Source organism: Pan troglodytes, chromosome 18 (genome assembly GCF_028858775.2).
Source record: "Pan troglodytes isolate AG18354 chromosome 18, NHGRI_mPanTro3-v2.0_pri, whole genome shotgun sequence".
Taxonomy (NCBI): domain Eukaryota; kingdom Metazoa; phylum Chordata; class Mammalia; order Primates; family Hominidae; genus Pan; species Pan troglodytes.
In genome coordinates this window covers 38,308,596-38,324,681 of record NC_072416.2, presented here as the reverse complement: position 1 = coordinate 38,324,681, position 16,086 = coordinate 38,308,596, and the positions used below count along the sequence as shown (strand labels likewise).

General features: G+C 45.1%; 2 protein-coding genes across 2 annotated transcripts; one reads left to right on the top strand and one right to left on the bottom strand.

Moving 5' to 3' along the window:
* Positions 1-4,995: 4,995 nt before the first annotated feature.
* Positions 4,996-15,584, top strand: LOC134808785 (ectonucleotide pyrophosphatase/phosphodiesterase family member 7-like). The gene is made up of 2 exons (XM_063797570.1): positions 4,996-5,248; positions 15,094-15,584. The coding sequence occupies exons 1-2, from the start codon at positions 4,996-4,998 to the stop codon at positions 15,123-15,125; spliced, it is 285 nt and encodes a 94-aa protein (XP_063653640.1). The 3' UTR covers positions 15,126-15,584.
* LOC107972956 (serine/arginine repetitive matrix protein 3-like) lies at positions 5,377-8,328 on the bottom strand. Its single transcript, XM_063797571.1, has 4 exons — positions 8,240-8,328; positions 7,156-7,247; positions 5,959-6,880; positions 5,377-5,408 (listed from the first exon to the last, which is right to left on the bottom strand). The coding sequence occupies exons 2-4, from the start codon at positions 7,192-7,194 to the stop codon at positions 5,377-5,379; spliced, it is 993 nt and encodes a 330-aa protein (XP_063653641.1). The 5' UTR covers positions 7,195-7,247; positions 8,240-8,328.
* Positions 15,585-16,086: the final 502 nt, after the last annotated feature.

Below are 16,086 nucleotides of genomic sequence, written 5' to 3'. Positions count from 1 at the left end.
TGAGAAATGAGAGTTTCACGGATACAGTTGTGAGAGCTTACCAGTAAAGGTGGAGGTTTCCTCTGGGTGATACACACTTGCCTCATTCTCTTCTAACCATGGTGTCAGAATCTCAGATGACAATGTCGGGTGCGAGCACCTAATGTTGTCGTCTGAGACTCTAACACGATTGACAGTTCATTTGAAGCCTATCTCTTTTTAATTTGGAGAGCCAGGCTCTGAATTAATAGAGATAGGCTTCAAATGAACTTTCACTGCTTATTATTAAATAGTCCATGGGTTTTCTCTAGTAATATTTTTATCTTAGCTGTCAGAAAGCTCTGTATGAAATGTTATTCTCAATTACAATCTTAGGACCCTGATGCAAATGTTTATGTAATTATAATCTTAGGACCCTGGTACATAATTCCTTTAAAAATTTATTTGTATTCTAGTTTCCATATTAATTCTTACTTAACTTATTTATTTTAGGTAAAATACAAATCAGAAATAAAAATACAGTGGCTTATCAATTAAAGCTCTAATAATGACCTATATGAATTATTTATAGCATAATGAAAGCCACTAAATTATTTGCATCATCTATCTATCTATCTATCTATCTATCTATCTATCTATCTATCTATCTGAGACGGAGTCTGCACTCCAGCCTCGGCAAAAGAATGAGACTCTGTCTCAAAAAATAATAATAGTAATAATAATAATTTTTAAAATAAAGAAAAAAGTATTCATGACTCTTGTTAAAGACAGGTAGGAAGACCTTATTCCAGGGGGGCTACCACAATGGGGTTTTGCTGTAGGAGGGCGAGATTGGGCTCAGTCTCACTCTACAAAGGATGAGTAGGATGTACAGTCTAGGAGCAAGGGTGCCGGGTGGGTGGAAAATGACAAAGAGGAGACATTGAGGAGAGGGGATGCTTGCTCGGCCAACTCAGCAGTAATCTTCCTGAAAGCAGGCCAGGGTAACAAGATATCGAGAGTGGAGGATGAGGAATTTGATCAAATATTGAGGGTGATCACATAGGATTTTCACTAAACTGACCCAGCAGGACTCTTGCTAAACCTGAACTAAACAAGCCGAGGACAGAGCCCAAGGACAGCGCCTTGAAGGCTTAGTGGAGTAGAGTTAGGTCTAGGAGAGGGTCTGTCACCTGACAGCCATCTGATCATAAGAACCAAGTAGCTTTTCTATCTTTTGTGCAATAACCTTTCTCTAAGCACTGTACCCCAAGGAAAGAAGGCAAATGTTAAAAATCAAAGAAAGAAAAGGAAAAAGTCAGTGGTGTCAAGATACTCACAGCCGCACTATTTTTGTTTGTTTTGTTTTGTTCTGTTTTTTTGAGACAGAGTCTCGCTCTGTTGCCCAGGCTAGAGTGCAGTAGTGTGCACTCACCTCACTGCAATCTCCACCTCCCAGGTTCAAGCAATTCCCATGCCTCAGCCTCCCAAGTAGCTGGGATTACAGGTGTGCACCACCATGCCCAGCTAATTTTTGTATTTTTCATAGAGATGGGTTTTTGCCACATTGGCCAGGCTGAACTGCACCATTTTTTAAATAAAATGTTGTCAATAGCCCCAAAGCCTGACAATAGAATCCCAAGTGAACAAAGGCTGGTAAATTCCTGCCTCTTGAAGCAGCTGAAGCTGAACGCTGGGGCTTGGGAGCCAGAACGCTTGGGTTCCAGCTCAGCTCCTCCAGTCACCAAGTGACTTTAACATCTCTCTGCCTCAGTTTCTAACCTGTAAACTAAGGATTATACTAACTCCTACCTCAAGAACTACCTCCAAGCTTCAGTGAGATCGTGGCTATTGCCCAGTGCCCACGGACTGTGGGAAATGTCCTGTAGCCATGAGCTACAATCAACCACTGCACACCCTTTCCATCCAAGCGCTCTATGAGATCGGGGAGAAAATGGAAACCTATGTGGAGTGACCCAAGGAGCTCCCCAGCAAAGCGGGATTGAAGTACAGAGCCAAAAACCAGAGGAAGAGTTACCCAAGCATGGCTGGGATGTCCTGAGAGGAGCAGGAGCAGACCTTTCATGCCATCTCCAGACCAGGCCCAGGCAGGTAAGAGGGTGCACAGGACCAGGAATTCGCACGACCCCGGGGGGCCGACAGGAGAACCTGCAGAACCACGGACCCCAGACCTGCAAGACACCAAGATCTGCGCTGGCCCCAAGCACACCCCAAATACACCTCAACGGGGGCCTGGCCAGGCCCCTGGACCACTGCCTCGGCTCCTCACTCAGGCCCTGCCTCCCTGGCGGCCCTCTCGAGCCCTACCCCACAGCCAGCTCCTACTTAAACCTAGCAATGCCCCCCAGGCTTGCAATTCTATTATCAGCTTGAACTAGGTCCCGCTGAGAGTGACAGGAAACCCAAATAATGGAAATTGCAACCAGGCAGAGTGTGTTGAATTCTCCCCGGGAGGATGCAGCCTGGAGCTGAGCTACACAGGACGCTGGGAAGCAGGCCCCTTCTGCGCACCATGGCCATCCCCAGGGAGCCCCTCATCAGGCGGCTTAGGGTGGCTTGCCAGCCAGAGGCATCAGATGGAGGAAAAATCAGAAGAGAAGCAACGCTAGCTTCTGGCAAGAGGCTGGGACTGGTACGTGACATTCTCCGTTTGCCCCAGTGGCCAAAATGTGGTCATGTGGCCATGCTTTACTGCAAGGAATGCTGGGAAATGTAGTCTTTCTTCTTTGCAGCCGTCTTATCATGGAAACAGGGGAGAACGGATACTAGGGGACAACTAACCAGCTCTGCCACAGCTGAAAATCCAGATTCCGCCATGGCCTACAGGCTCCTCCTGGCCGACCCCCTCGGGAGCCCGGGTGCCTCCCTTCCTCCACGCCTGGTCCCTCTGCCTGAAGCCTTCCTGCCCCCTCTCCTGGCTCCAAGTATCCTGTGGGCTTCCCCCAGCGCTGGTGCCAGCAAAGCCCGATCTCCTCTCTCGAGGCTGCCTGCACTCCCCCTGTGCGTGCATCGCAATCTCTGTCCCTGACACACAGGGATCCTTACCCTCCCCAGGGTCTGTGCTCCCCAGGGAGGAGCCGCACCTCTGGGCGCCCTGAGCCCCAGCCCTGCAGGGCAGGCACCCCATGCGGTGGTTGCAGGCACCCGGCAGTCGCTCCATCCTGGTTTTCAGCCTTTAGTGCACAGAAGCGTGAAGAAGCGGGGGTCACTGGCACGGAGTCCTCCTTGAGAGTCCGGCCGGGGATCCGTACCAGTGGTCCCTGCCCACCTGGGTTAGGAAAGGCTGACTGGCCTGGGGAGGCTGTGGACGACGTCTGCGGTGTCATCTGAGTGCCACGGCCATCACTTTGAGACGGCATCTGCTTGCTGCAGCCACGCAAAGGTCTTAAGGAAGGTCAAGGCCACTGTCGACAGGTGTGTGGCTCCAGATTGAAATTGTGACAATATCCCCAGCCATGCCCTTCCATCTTCCCACCGTGCAATCAGTGCACCACCTCCCACCATGCAATCCAGCGCACCACCTCTCAGCAAAACCTCCAGGATCCACCTCAAACCCAGCCCCATCCCACAGCCACCACCCTGGTCCGGGCCACCAATAGCTCTTGCTTGGACACGGGCAGTCACCTCTCCAGGGAGCACCCAGTGTCCCTTCTGCCCTCGTTCTGGTCCGTCCTTCGCCCACAAATGGAGAGTGTATTTTAGCATTAGATCAGTTCATGTCGCTCTCTCGCTTAAAACCCGCCCCTGGCTTCCACTGCCTGGCATGAGAATCACCACTGCCTGCCCCACGGGACTGGCCCTGCCACCTGCCCCATGCCCGCTCCCCTAGCTCATGGTCCCCCAGAGTCACTGGCCTCCACCATCCTCTCAGCCAAACCCCACCAGCCACCACTGCGTGCCACCCACCCACCCCGCCAGCCTCTCCATCACGTATTCCTCCTTCCCTTCTTTTGAGAAACTCTTTTCTTCTTGTTTGTTCACTTTATTTTCTGTGTCCCCAACTCGAATGGAGGCCACACGGAACACTGTCTGTCTCATTCACTTCTGTGTCCCCGGAACCTAGAACCATGCCTGGCACACAGAACGTGCTTGATAGGTACTGAGACAGAGACATACAGAGAAGGAAAGAGTGAGAGAGACAGAGAAAGAGAGAGAAAATAAGAGAAGGGGAAGGAGAGATGGGGGAGAGGGAGGGAGAACCGCACGCTGAATCCAGGGGTTCCTCTCCCACCCCTCATGTGCCCATGGTAACAAGGGAGTCCCCCTCTTCTGACCCCTTGTTGTCAAAAAGTCCACCAAGCAAGAACGCCCGAGCCCCAGGCCCCCTCTGAAATTCCCAAGAAGGAAGCACCCCAAGAAAGAAGGCGCGCAGGACGCTGCTCTGGAGCCATCGGGTTGCCGGTCTGCTCACCACGCTCAAGGAGCCCCTTAACAGGAGCAGGAGGAGAAAAGACACCCAGCCTGGGGTTCCCCCCGGACAAGGCCATGCTGTGACCCAGGCTTGGTCCTGGCCCTGACCGTGGGAAGCCCACCCCACAGGCCCTCGCCCAGGCAGGCCTGAGGCCCATGCACTGCTAAAGGCCTGGAGAGGGGGTCCCACGGCAGCCTCACCTGGGTCCCCTGGGGTCAGGGTAAGCTGGGACAGAGGGACGACCGGTTGCTATGGGAGAGGGAGAAGCCACAACTTTCCGGGTAGAATGGGCTCCTGCTGTGCTCTGAGCCCTGGGTCACTGTCAGCACTCTGGGGAGGGAGGAGAGGAGCGTGGAGCCCCAAGGGCGCGGCTGGCAATAAAGGCAGATGCTCAAGTTGATGCCGTCCCACGCACTTGAGGCTGGGTCCAGGGGTGGCACTGACACGGCTGGGGAGCCCACTCCCGAGGTATGACCCGGGGATGTGCACAGCCACATTTCAAAGACACACGGGATGAGATCAGCCCAGGTGACCCTGGGACTTTGCCCTCTTCGGCAGGAGCCAGCCCCGTGCACCCTGTCTGCCTGCCATCTGGAAGGCCCAGCATGAGAGGCCCGACCGTCCTCCTCACTGTGGCTCTGCCCACGCTCCTGGCTCCCGGGGCCGGGGCACCGGTACAAAGTCAGGGCTCCCGGAACAAGCTGCTCCTGGTGTCCTTCGACAGCTTCTGCCGGAACTACGAGCAGGATGTGGACACCCCCAACCTGGACGCCATGGCCCGAGACGGGGTGAAGGCACGCTACATGACCCCCGCCTTTGTCACCATGACCAGCCCCTGCCACTTCACCCTGGTCACCGGTGAGTACTGCCCCGGGATGGGGCCTGGGGGTGGGAGGGCCTGAGAAAATAGGTGGCACAGAGCCCTGTCGTGCAGGATAAAGGGGAGAGGTCCTTGCTCCATGCACAGGACACAGCCAAGGGGAACATTAGGAATACCTCACCGTTGGTAGCAACAGATCTGGGACAAAGAAAAATGACCAGGGGGGTCCTTAAACCCGTGGCCACAGGCAGGGCACCAACCCCAAAAGGCTTCAGGAGGAGGGGAGTGTGGCAGCCTCCCAGCCGGCTCCCACGTCTCCCCTCCCCTGCCCGCCCGTCCAGCTGGCTGTGTCAGCCTCTCCCTCTCCCTTGCATCGTTTCCATCTCCCAGCCAACACGTCCCTGACAGATCTGCCCAGACTGTAGACAATACAGACACAGGTTTTTAAAAAGCCAAATATGGGGCCAGGCACAGTGGCCCACGCCTGTAATCCCAGCACTTTGAGAGGGTGAGGCGGGCAGGTCACTGGAGGTCAGGAGTTCGAGACCAGCCTGGCCAACATGGCGAAACCCCGTCTCTATAAAAACACAAACATTAGCCAGGCATGATGGCGCATGCCTGTAATCCCAGCTACACAGGAGAACTGCATGAACCCAGGAGGTGGAAGTTGCAGTGAGCTGAGATCGCGCCACTGCACTCCAGCCTGGGTGACAAAGCAAGACTGCATATAAAATATATATGTGTATACATATATTTTTGCTTCCGCAGCCGCGGCTTTTTGCCGCCGCTTTCTGCCGCCGCCTTTTGCCGCCGCCCCTTTTTGCGCAGCTTTCTGCCGCCGCCGCGGCTTTTTGCCGCCGCCGCCGCTTTTTGCCGCCGCCTCCGCCGCTGCCTCTGCCGCTTTTTGCCGCCGTCGCCGCCGCCGCGGCTTTTTGCCTCCGTCCCCGCCGCCGCCACTTTTGCCGCCGCCGCCGCCACTTTTGCCGCCGCCCCCGCCGCCGTCGCCGCGGTTTTTTGCCGCCGTGGCTTTTTGCCCTCGCCGCCGCCGCGGTTTTTTGCCCCTGCCGCCGCGGCTTTTTGCGGCTTGTTGCCCCCGCCGCCGAGGCTTTTTGCCCCCGCCGCCGCGGTTTTTTGCCGGCGCGGCTTTTTGCCCCCGCCGCCGTGGCTTTTTGTGGCTTTTTGCCCCCGCCGCCGCGGGTTTTTGCCGTCGCGGCTCTTTGCCCCCGCCGCCACGGCTCTTTGCCCCCGACGCCGCGCCTTTTTGCCCCCGACGCCGCAGCTTTTTGCCCGCCGCGGCTCTGAGGGCGGGAGTGGCACACTCGGCTGCCAGCTCTACCGGCGTCCTGGTTCGGGCAGCGCTGAGGGGCGCTCCTGGTCCAGCTTTCCCGGCTCGGGGGTCCCTTGCCTACGCGCCCGCGCTCCGGGCTCCCCGCCTTGGCCGCTGCGGCCTGCATAGAGCGGCGCTCCGCGCGGCCGCGATGGGAGAGAAGGAGGGCGGTGGCGGGGGTGATGCGGCGGCCGCGGTGGGAGGCGCAGGGGCGGCGGCCAGCCGGGCGCTGCAGCAGTGCAGGCAGCTCCAGAACCTCATCGGCATGTCCATCGGCAGCCTGCGTGGGCTGCGCACCAAGTGCGCTGTGTCCAACGACCTCACCCAGCAGGAGATACGGACCCTGGAGGTAACGGGTTCGTGGACCCCGGCTGGGCTCGAGGAGCCGCCCGGACACCTCCCTCCGGGCCCTAGTTCACTTCTGGCGGAGTTGCATCCTTGAGCGCCAGTCGCCGGGTTGGAGGCTTCTCCCTCCTGCACTGGCTGATGCGGCAGCCGGAGGACCCCGGTCCAGCCCTCACCTTGGGCAGGATTTCTGGGGCGGGTGCATGGTGGGAACTGGGATAGAGGCTCGAGGGGCCCGTGGGTGGGGTGGGCTGCGCGCGGACCTCCCCTTACCCCCCTCCCCCGAATTTCCATCTGGTCCAGCCCTCTCATCTTGTAGGTGAGGAAACCGAAGGCCTGAGGGAGAACTGACTTGCCAGGAACCCCTGTTAAGGAGAATTAACAAAGAGTGGTTATTAAAGGAGCACTGAGTTGAGAGTCAGACCTGGAGGCCCACACGCTTGGTTAAGACATTATACCACCTTGAATCTGGCATGTTGACTGAGGGTGAGCCACTCCATCCTCGTCTGATTGTGGGGTCTTGACCTGAAGGGGTTTCTTGTAGGAAAAAGCAAATAGGCTTGCTTTCCTAGCTCTGTCCAGTACCTTAGGGACCCTGAGGACTGGAGAGATTCTTGGAGAGCCATCTGGTGTATGTCATGGGTGGGCCTTTTTTGAAGGTCAGTCTGCCCAGTGGGCTGGCTCAGCCCGAATGAACTGTCTTGAATCTTTGGAGTTGTCTGTATACTTTTAAGGGCTTCTCATCCTTGCACCAAAAGATCTCCTGGAAATTAGGTGGGAAAACCTTAACTTTTGTGGGGCCTTGTGTTTGTCTTAAAAGTTCATGCACATGGCCAGGTGGGGTGGCTCACACCTGTTATCTTGTCCTGGATCCCTTGAGTCAGGGAGTTTGAGAACAACCTGGACAATATAGTGAGACCCCGTCTCTACAAAAAATAAAATATTATCCAGGGGTGGTTGTGCGCATCTGTAGTTCCAGGTACCACTGTGGCTGAGGCGGGAGGAGCATTTGAGCCTGCACTGAGCTGTGATCTCACCAGTGTACTCCAGTCTGGGCCACAGAGCAAGACCTTGATGCAAAAAAAAAAAAAACCAACAAGAAAAATTCTTGAAGATTTTGCATTCTGTCTCACTATCCATTGGTTTTCATGTCAAGATAATGTCAGAAATTCTTTACAATTGCTTCCAGAAGGAGTAGCCTTTTCATCTCGTGCACAGGTGTCCAGTCTTTTGGCTTCTCAGGGCCACATTGGAAGAAGAATGCTCCTGGGCCGCACATAAAATACACTAATGCTAACGATAGCTGATGAGCTTAAAAAAAAAAAAAAGATTTGTGCATAATTTTCATGATACCCACCACCACAGATAGGCGGAAAAGTCCTTGTAGTCAAAGGGTTGGACACGGCTGATCTAGTGTCTTGTCGTCCATTTTGGCTTTCTCCCTGATTCCAGAATGCAGGTAGAGATGTAGAGACGTGCTCTCAGGACAGCTATTGAGATAAATTCGTTGTCATTTATTCCCAAGCACAGCTGTTTGTCATTTTCATTGAAAAAGTCTCCATTTAAACTGCTGTCACATATAAAACCTATTTATGTAAGTCTGTATTTTTCTGTTGTCTTGGCCTTTGTGGGCAGTAGTGTGTTTTAACCGAGCAAACTGTCCTTCCAAATAATGAAGCCGAAGTCAGCCTACCTGCTTGCCATTTTTCTTCCCCTTCCATTTTTCTAACCTCAGGATAATTGTAACAATGAATTAAGATTTGTGTTTAAGGCCGGGCACAGTGTCTCAGGCCTGTAATCTCAGCACTTTGGGAGGCAGAGACAGATGTATCGCTTGAGCTCAGGAGTTGAAGACCAGCCTGGGCGACATACTGAGACTCTGTCTTGTATAATTAAATTAAAATTTAATAAAAGAAGAGGAAAAGACCTGTGTTTCAAGTTTAAAAAAGGGGGGGAAAGTGTAATGCAAAATGTGGACTATGCCAGCTAAGATTGGGAAAAATAATTTTTCCTACAGCATTATCTGTAGACTTGTATTAGCAGCATAGTGGTCATAAGCATTTTGCTTTCCTCAAATATGATGAGGTAAGCTACTTTAAAGTGTGGTGGGGCTTTCTTCTGCGTGGCTCCTGGAGGTGTTGAGTCCCAATTTAGCCAATTAATTTGGGTTTAGTTTTGATATGGATAAGGGAGACCAGCTTCGTTCATGGTGCACACACAGTTTTGCCAATAAGGAGAAAAAAAAGCCACCTGAATGTTCCTACTCATTAGATGCTATCTGGAGAGCTCCTACCCCACCCCCACCAAGGCCCGGGCCCTTAAAAAGACTCAGTGCAGCCTTTCTGTATCTCATACTGTATTCTGCAAGATGCTCCTGTGAAAGAAAGTTGTGCTGCATCAGCCATCTCCCTCCTGAAGATCCCTCCGGATGAGGATTTGTGTTTTAAAGGTTCCGAGAAGTCCTGCAACAACAGTTCTCAAACTTATTTGTCCAGGGGATCTTTTCTTCCACTGAACGTAGTTGGGGAGACATGGCCTTAAGCCTTGAGCAGAGAAAGAGACAAGAAACTGTTGCCTCACTTACAACCAAGTGTTGTGTTTATGTTTTAGGTTTTTATGAAACTGAGGTGCTGTTTGAGGTTCTAAATCAAATTGGGTGGTTGAAGAGAGGCTGGTATCCCTGTAGACTTAGCCAGACATGAGAGGTTGCCTTTTGTTGAAGGAGGTGTTTTACAAAGGGAAATAGGGTGTCTCCTGGGCATCGCATTAGCACTTAAATACATGTATCACTGAAATGAAATGAAATGATGAGATGATGAAATGAAATGAAATGATGAAATGAAATGATGAAATGGAATGAAATGAGGAAATGAAATGAAGTGAAATGATGAAATGATGAAATGATGAAATGGTGAAATGAAGAAATGATATGAAATGATGGAATGAAATGATGAAGTGAAATGATGAAATGAGGAAATGAAATGAGGAAATGAAATGATGAATTGATGAAATGATGAAATGAAATGAATGACGAGATGAAAAGATGAAATAATGAAATGAGGAGATGAAAAGGTGAAATGAATTGATGAGATGAAATGAAATCATGAGATGAAATTATGAGATGAAATGAAATCATGAGATGAAATGATGAAATGGTGAGATGAAGTGAAATGATGAAATGATGAGATGAAGTGAAATGAAATGATGAGATGAAGTGATGAAATGAAATAAGGAAATGATGAAATGATGAAATGATGAAATGAAATGGTGAAATGAAATGATGAAATGAAATGATGAAATGAAATGAAGTGATGAAAAGATCAAATGATGAAATGAAGAAATGATATGAAATGATGAAATGAAATCAAATGATGAAATGAAGTGAAATGATTAAATGATGAAATAATGAAATGAAATGAAATGATGAAATGATGAATAGATGAAATGAAATGATCAAATGAAATGAAATGACGAGATGAAAAGATGAAATGAGATGAAATGAAATCATGAGATGAAATGATGAAATGATGAGATGAAGTGAAATGATGAAATGAAATGATGAAGTGACGAAATGCAAACGATGAGATGAAATGATGTAATGAAATGAAAGGATGAAATGATGAGATGAAATGATGAAAGGATGAAATGAAATGAGGAAATGAGGAAATGAAATGATGAAATTATGAAGTGAAATGATGAAAAGATGAAGTGATGAAATGATGATATAAAATGATGAAATGAAGTCAAATGATGAAATGATGAAGTGGTGAAATGAAATGATGAAATAAATGAAATGAATTGATGAAATGATGAAATGAAATGCAATGAGATGAAAAGATGAAATGAAATGATGAAATGAAATGACGAGATGAAAAGATGAAATGAGATGAAAAGATGAAATGAGATGAAATGAAATCATGAGATGAAATGAATAAATGAGATGAAGTGAAATGATGAAATGAAATGTGATGAAATGATGAAATGATGAAATGATGAGGTGAAATGAGATGAAATGATGAAATAAAAAGATGAAATGATGAAATGAGGAAATGAAATGAAATGATGAAATAGATGAACCAAAAATACTTATTCGTTTTTTTTCTTGGCATCCTTCTAAGAGTATTTTAGTGAGGTTAATTTCTAAAAATAAATTGCTATTCAATGGCTATACAGGTGGCCTTTGCACCACAGGGGTTTGAACTGTGCACATCCACTTAGCAAAACCAACAATTCTACATCTTTCTCCACACCCTGCCCATGAAAAGGATGAGGATGAAGACCTGTCTGATCATCTACTTCCATTTAATAACTAGTAAATATATTTTCCTTATGATTTTCTTTTTCTTTTCTCTGGCATGTTTGTTAAGAATACAGTATATAAGACATATAACATATTAAATATGTGTTAATTGACTGTGTTATTTGTAAGGCTTACAGTAGGCTATTAGTAGTTAAGTTTTGGGGGAGTCAAAGTTATAGTGGATTTTCTACTGTGCAGTGGGGCCAGCGCCCCAACCTCCGTGTTGCTTAAGGGTCAACTGTACATGTTATTTCCTTTCCTGTAAGAGAAAAATGATGAGAAGGTCTTTTCTCCAATAAGTGTATTCAAAATGTAGCGGACTTGAAATGTGTTGGCGCCACCATTTTGCATCTCACTTTGAAAACTTATTATTAAAAATCGTACTAAAGCCTACCTTACTTTTCCAACCTTAGAAAAAATGTTACAAAGAAAAGGGGTGAATCCATGCTAGTTTGCACTGAAATTTGAAATTATCTTTTAAAAATATATTTTTACTTTAATTACTTCCAAAATAGAGATCAGTTGCATACAAATGGCAGGTCACTCTAATCCACCCTATGACTGCACTTAGATTCATGAGGAACTGTGCCATCTAGAAAGGGCAGAGAGGAGGAATAGAGTGCTCTGCGTCTTGAAATATAAACATGCACATAGCCACATGCTTTGATTCTGTTATCACTGGGTACTTACTGCTAGGAAGAGGGCACGTTTGTGTATTTTTATGCTAATTATTATCCAAGTTGTTAATGATTTAGGCTTTCAGAACCATATAAAGATTTTTTTCCTTTCAGATATAAACTATCTTGCATTGTTCTTCTGATCATATGAGGGATAAATTTGCCTAAACATTCTTCATACCATAATATGATGTCCATATAAATGCCAGTGGCAAGAGTAGAATCAACCACAACTGCCTTTGTAATTATTTAAAGCATGTGTGCCTATAAGTAATTGGCATTTTATATAATCAAGAATCATTGATGTAATAATCTCTCAACTATTTGAAACATGGCTCACATATATTAATTTTATATGCAAATATGTATATAACATCACTGTATATGAAACTAAATTTTGGACTTTAGAACAGCTTCTTAGAATCTTGACTTAAATGTCCACAGTAATATTTGACTTAAAAAAATTTAGCACACTGTCACTATGATGAAAAAAATTACTATAAAATTATTTAAAAATTTTTTCCACCCTAACATTTAGAACATTCTCACATTTGTGGTTAAAACCTATTGTGATTGTTCTTAGAATTTAGATAAAAAATGTTCCAGAAAGTTTGAAGAGAAGCACTTTAGTCAATTTTTATTTGTTCAAGCATGAAGAAATGGCATTTCATTGACATTTTAAAAACTATTCAGATTCCCTCTTTGAATTGAAGTGTTTCAAAGATATCTTATTTTAAAATACCAAAATAGGAATTGAATATGAAGGGCTGGTTATGAGTAATATGATACACTTTTATGAGAGGATGAGATTACAATAACAATACCTCCTCTCATAGAATAGCCAGCAAGTCTCCACTAAATAACAGTGCCTTGATTTTATAGATGTTTAATCATGGATATTGAGTTAATGCGAACGATTTGTAGACACAGGAGTTTATTAAAGACATATAATATCTTTCAAGTATTTAGAATAGTGTTGAAATTAAGCCTGCATCCCCACGATTTTCAGAGGTGCTGATGCCTAATAAACTCAACCTCTTGCATGCCAAAATTGGCTTAAAGCCCACCTGTTACCCAAGCTACACTTCAAGCATCAAGGTTCAAAAATGTAATTTTAAATATGCAAGAGTTTGAGGAATTCACTACTCACACTTTCTTGAACAGTCTATCCAAGTGCATCAAGCAAAATGTGAGTAAAGAAATTTTGACCAAAGGATTGATAGTAATGTTGAATACATTTAATAGTAGATCTAAGATTAAAAGGTGAGAGTGAGGGTGAGAAGAGTGTATGAATGCTTTGTGTTCTGACAAAGAGAATGTAGCACCCGTGTCATACCTGCTTGGTTGCATTGCCAGTGCCCATGGTAGGCTATTTTATCCAGGTTTTTAGTTTTTTGTTTGTTTTCTTTCGTTTTTTTTTTTTTTTTTTTTTTTTTCAGGAAAGTTAGTCCAAAACCAATAACTCCATAACTGGTAGAATTGGAAGACTTTAATAGTGCTTAACATTTTGTACGTAGCTTTATAACAGTTTTCTTTTTCTTTTTTTTCTGAGAGATTCTTTTCAATATACCCCATCATGGTTGAACTCAAAGTCATTGCTTATTTGAAATTTACAACTGCTGACGTTTTGTAACCTTCGCATTCCAGGTAATTGGTTTTTTGTGCACTTTCTGTATTTTTCTCCATCAGTCTACCTAGATATTTGTTAGATTTAATATTTTAATATTTTTCTGAAAAAGTGAGCTTTTGCATTTTTAAATATATACTCAGTTGCTTTAATACTGCTTTTTCATGTACTGGTTCCTCCTTTTTTTTTTTTTTGTGATGGAGTCTTGCTCTGTCGCCCAAGCTGGAGTGCAGTGGCATGATCTCTACTCACTGCAACCTCCACCCGCCACGTTCAAGCAATTCTCCCACCTCAGCCTCCCGAGTAGCTGGGATTACAGGTGCATGCCACCATGCCAGGCTAATTTTTGTATATTTAGTAGAGAATGGGTTTCACCATGTTGAACCAGGCTGGTCTCGAACTCCTGACCTCAGGTGATCCACCTGCCTCGGCCTCCCAAAGTGCTGGGATTACAGGCGTGAACCATGGCACCTGGCTATTTCCTTCATTCTTTATGTTTATTTTACTGGTTTTATCTCTCTCTCTCTCACTGTTTCTCTCCTTCTCACATTCACTTTGCAGTTGTCAAATAGCCCAGGTGATGTTACAGATTTACTCCTTATAAAAGGAGGCATTACACATTACACATGCATCTTAGTGGCCTTACAAAAGTGTTTGGTTCATTTGTATTGACTATTCACCTTTAAAATATTTCAATATTCATTAAAATAGCTTCCAGCCAATATTATTAGACTTATGTTTCTAGCTTTCTTTTTTGTATTGATATCTACCTTCATTGCTGTTTGTTTAGGAAATATATTCTGTGTCACGTTATTTCCGTGAAAATTGTTTGAATTTGTGGTATGGTCTAGAAAATGTTAATTTTTGTAAGTATCCTGTATGAACATGAAAATAACATGAATTATAATATTCATGTTCCTTATATAACATTTGCCCTTTTTAAAATCCACTAGCTTCTTTTAAAACTTATCTTTTAATTTTTTCTTTTGTCTATTACTGAAAGATGTGTGTTTCAAAAGTCTATAATGATTTGGGGGCTTATCCATTTCTACTTGCTTTCTGATATTTTTGCTTTATATAATTTGACTCTCTCTCTAAATACGTGTGTGTCTGTGTGTGTGAGAGAGTGTGGTTTGTGTGTGTATATATATATGTATGTATCAGGCTAATGCACATTTAAGTCATCACATCTTAATAACTTAAAGCTTTTATCACACTGGTTAGACTAACTTATTTTAATAAATGTTTCTAACTTACATTCTATTTTGTCTACATAGCAAGTTTTTAAAAAATTATATTCATGTAGTATGTTTGTATGTATATCATATATACACAGTATCTGTATTGTTTGAACTTCAAAGTTTCTGTAAATTTATATATTAGTTGCCTCTCGTAACTATGATAGAGATGGACTTTTTTAATTTTGCCAATCTTTATATTTTAACAAAAACATTGTCTACTTAGGTTTAAGTTAACTTTGATCATTTATACTTAATGTGTTTTATTAATTTGTTGTATATATATATATATATAATGTCTCATTTTCTCCTATTAGTTTCTGTCTTCTTGTTTTTAAATTATGACTTTTATTTTTATTGTTTTCATAGATAACAACAGAGAAATGCATAATGTCCAGTGAATTTATTAAAGTTCTGAAGTCGGTCACGTGCAGTGGCTCACGCCTGTAATCTCAACACTTCGGGAGGCCGAGGCATGTGGATCACGAGGTCAGGAGTTGGAGACTAGCCTGACCAACATGGTGAAACCCCGTCTCTACTAAAAATACAGAAATTAGCCAGGCATGGTGGCACGCGGCTGTAATCCCCGCTACTCAGGAGGCTGAGGCAGGAGAATTGCTTGAACCTGGGAGGCAGAGGTTGCAGTGAGCCGAGATGGCGCCACTGCATTCCAGCCTGGGCAAAAGAATGAGTGAGACTCCTTCTCAAAAAAAAGAGTTGCAAAGTCATACTCACCTTTCTGCTCTTGTCAGACAATTAAGGGGTCTTTGAATACTTCAGCCCTAATAATTTGCTTCCTAACATACATATTGCAGTGCTTATCTAATTTTAAATATATTTTTGTTTCAACACCTAATTTTTTATTTAGATCTATCTGTATGTTTACAATATATTTTGCTCTGTGTTCATTCTTTGATTTCAGAACTTCAACCTTTCTGAAGCATGTTTTCAGTTTCTTTTTAGTTTCTTTAGTGGAATTCTGCTGGAGGCATTTTGTTTTTTGTCTCTAAATATGTTATTTAGTCATAGGTTGATGAATATTTTTCTTGGTTGAGAATTTCAGAATGGCATTATTAGTCTTAACAAAGAATATTGTTTATTTTACCTTTCATTATTTCTGATTTCAATATGATTAAAGGTAATTTGATTTTTCTAGTGCTAATTGAAATATTTTTCCCTTCCTGATTGTTTACTGTTTCTCTAGGAGATACGTAAGTGTAGGTTTCTCTCCATTGTAGCTTGCTTAGCGTGCATGGAACTTTTGAATATGCAGATTAGTGTCTTACAAAAGTCTAGAGAACTTTCAGCCAAAATACCATCACATATTGTCCCTTCCCAGTTCCCTTCTTCTATAAGAACACT

Excerpts from the sequence above, each read along its gene's own strand:
- LOC107972956 (XM_063797571.1), bottom strand. The coding sequence starts at position 7,194 with ATGAGAGGGCTGGACCAGATGGAAATTCGGGGGAGGGGG. Across the intron at positions 6,881-7,155 it reads TGGAAATTCGGGGGAGGGGG|GGTCCGTATCTCCTGCTGGG; the intron begins GTAAGGGGAGGT and ends CGTTACCTCCAG. Across the intron at positions 5,409-5,958 it reads CTGCGGAAGCAAAAATATAT|ATCTGTTGCTACCAACGGTG; the intron begins GTATACACATAT and ends TCTTTGTCCCAG.
- LOC134808785 (XM_063797570.1), top strand. The coding sequence starts at position 4,996 with ATGAGAGGCCCGACCGTCCTCCTCACTGTGGCTCTGCCCACGCTCCTG. Across the intron at positions 5,249-15,093 it reads CCACTTCACCCTGGTCACCG|ATAACAACAGAGAAATGCAT; the intron begins GTGAGTACTGCC and ends TTGTTTTCATAG.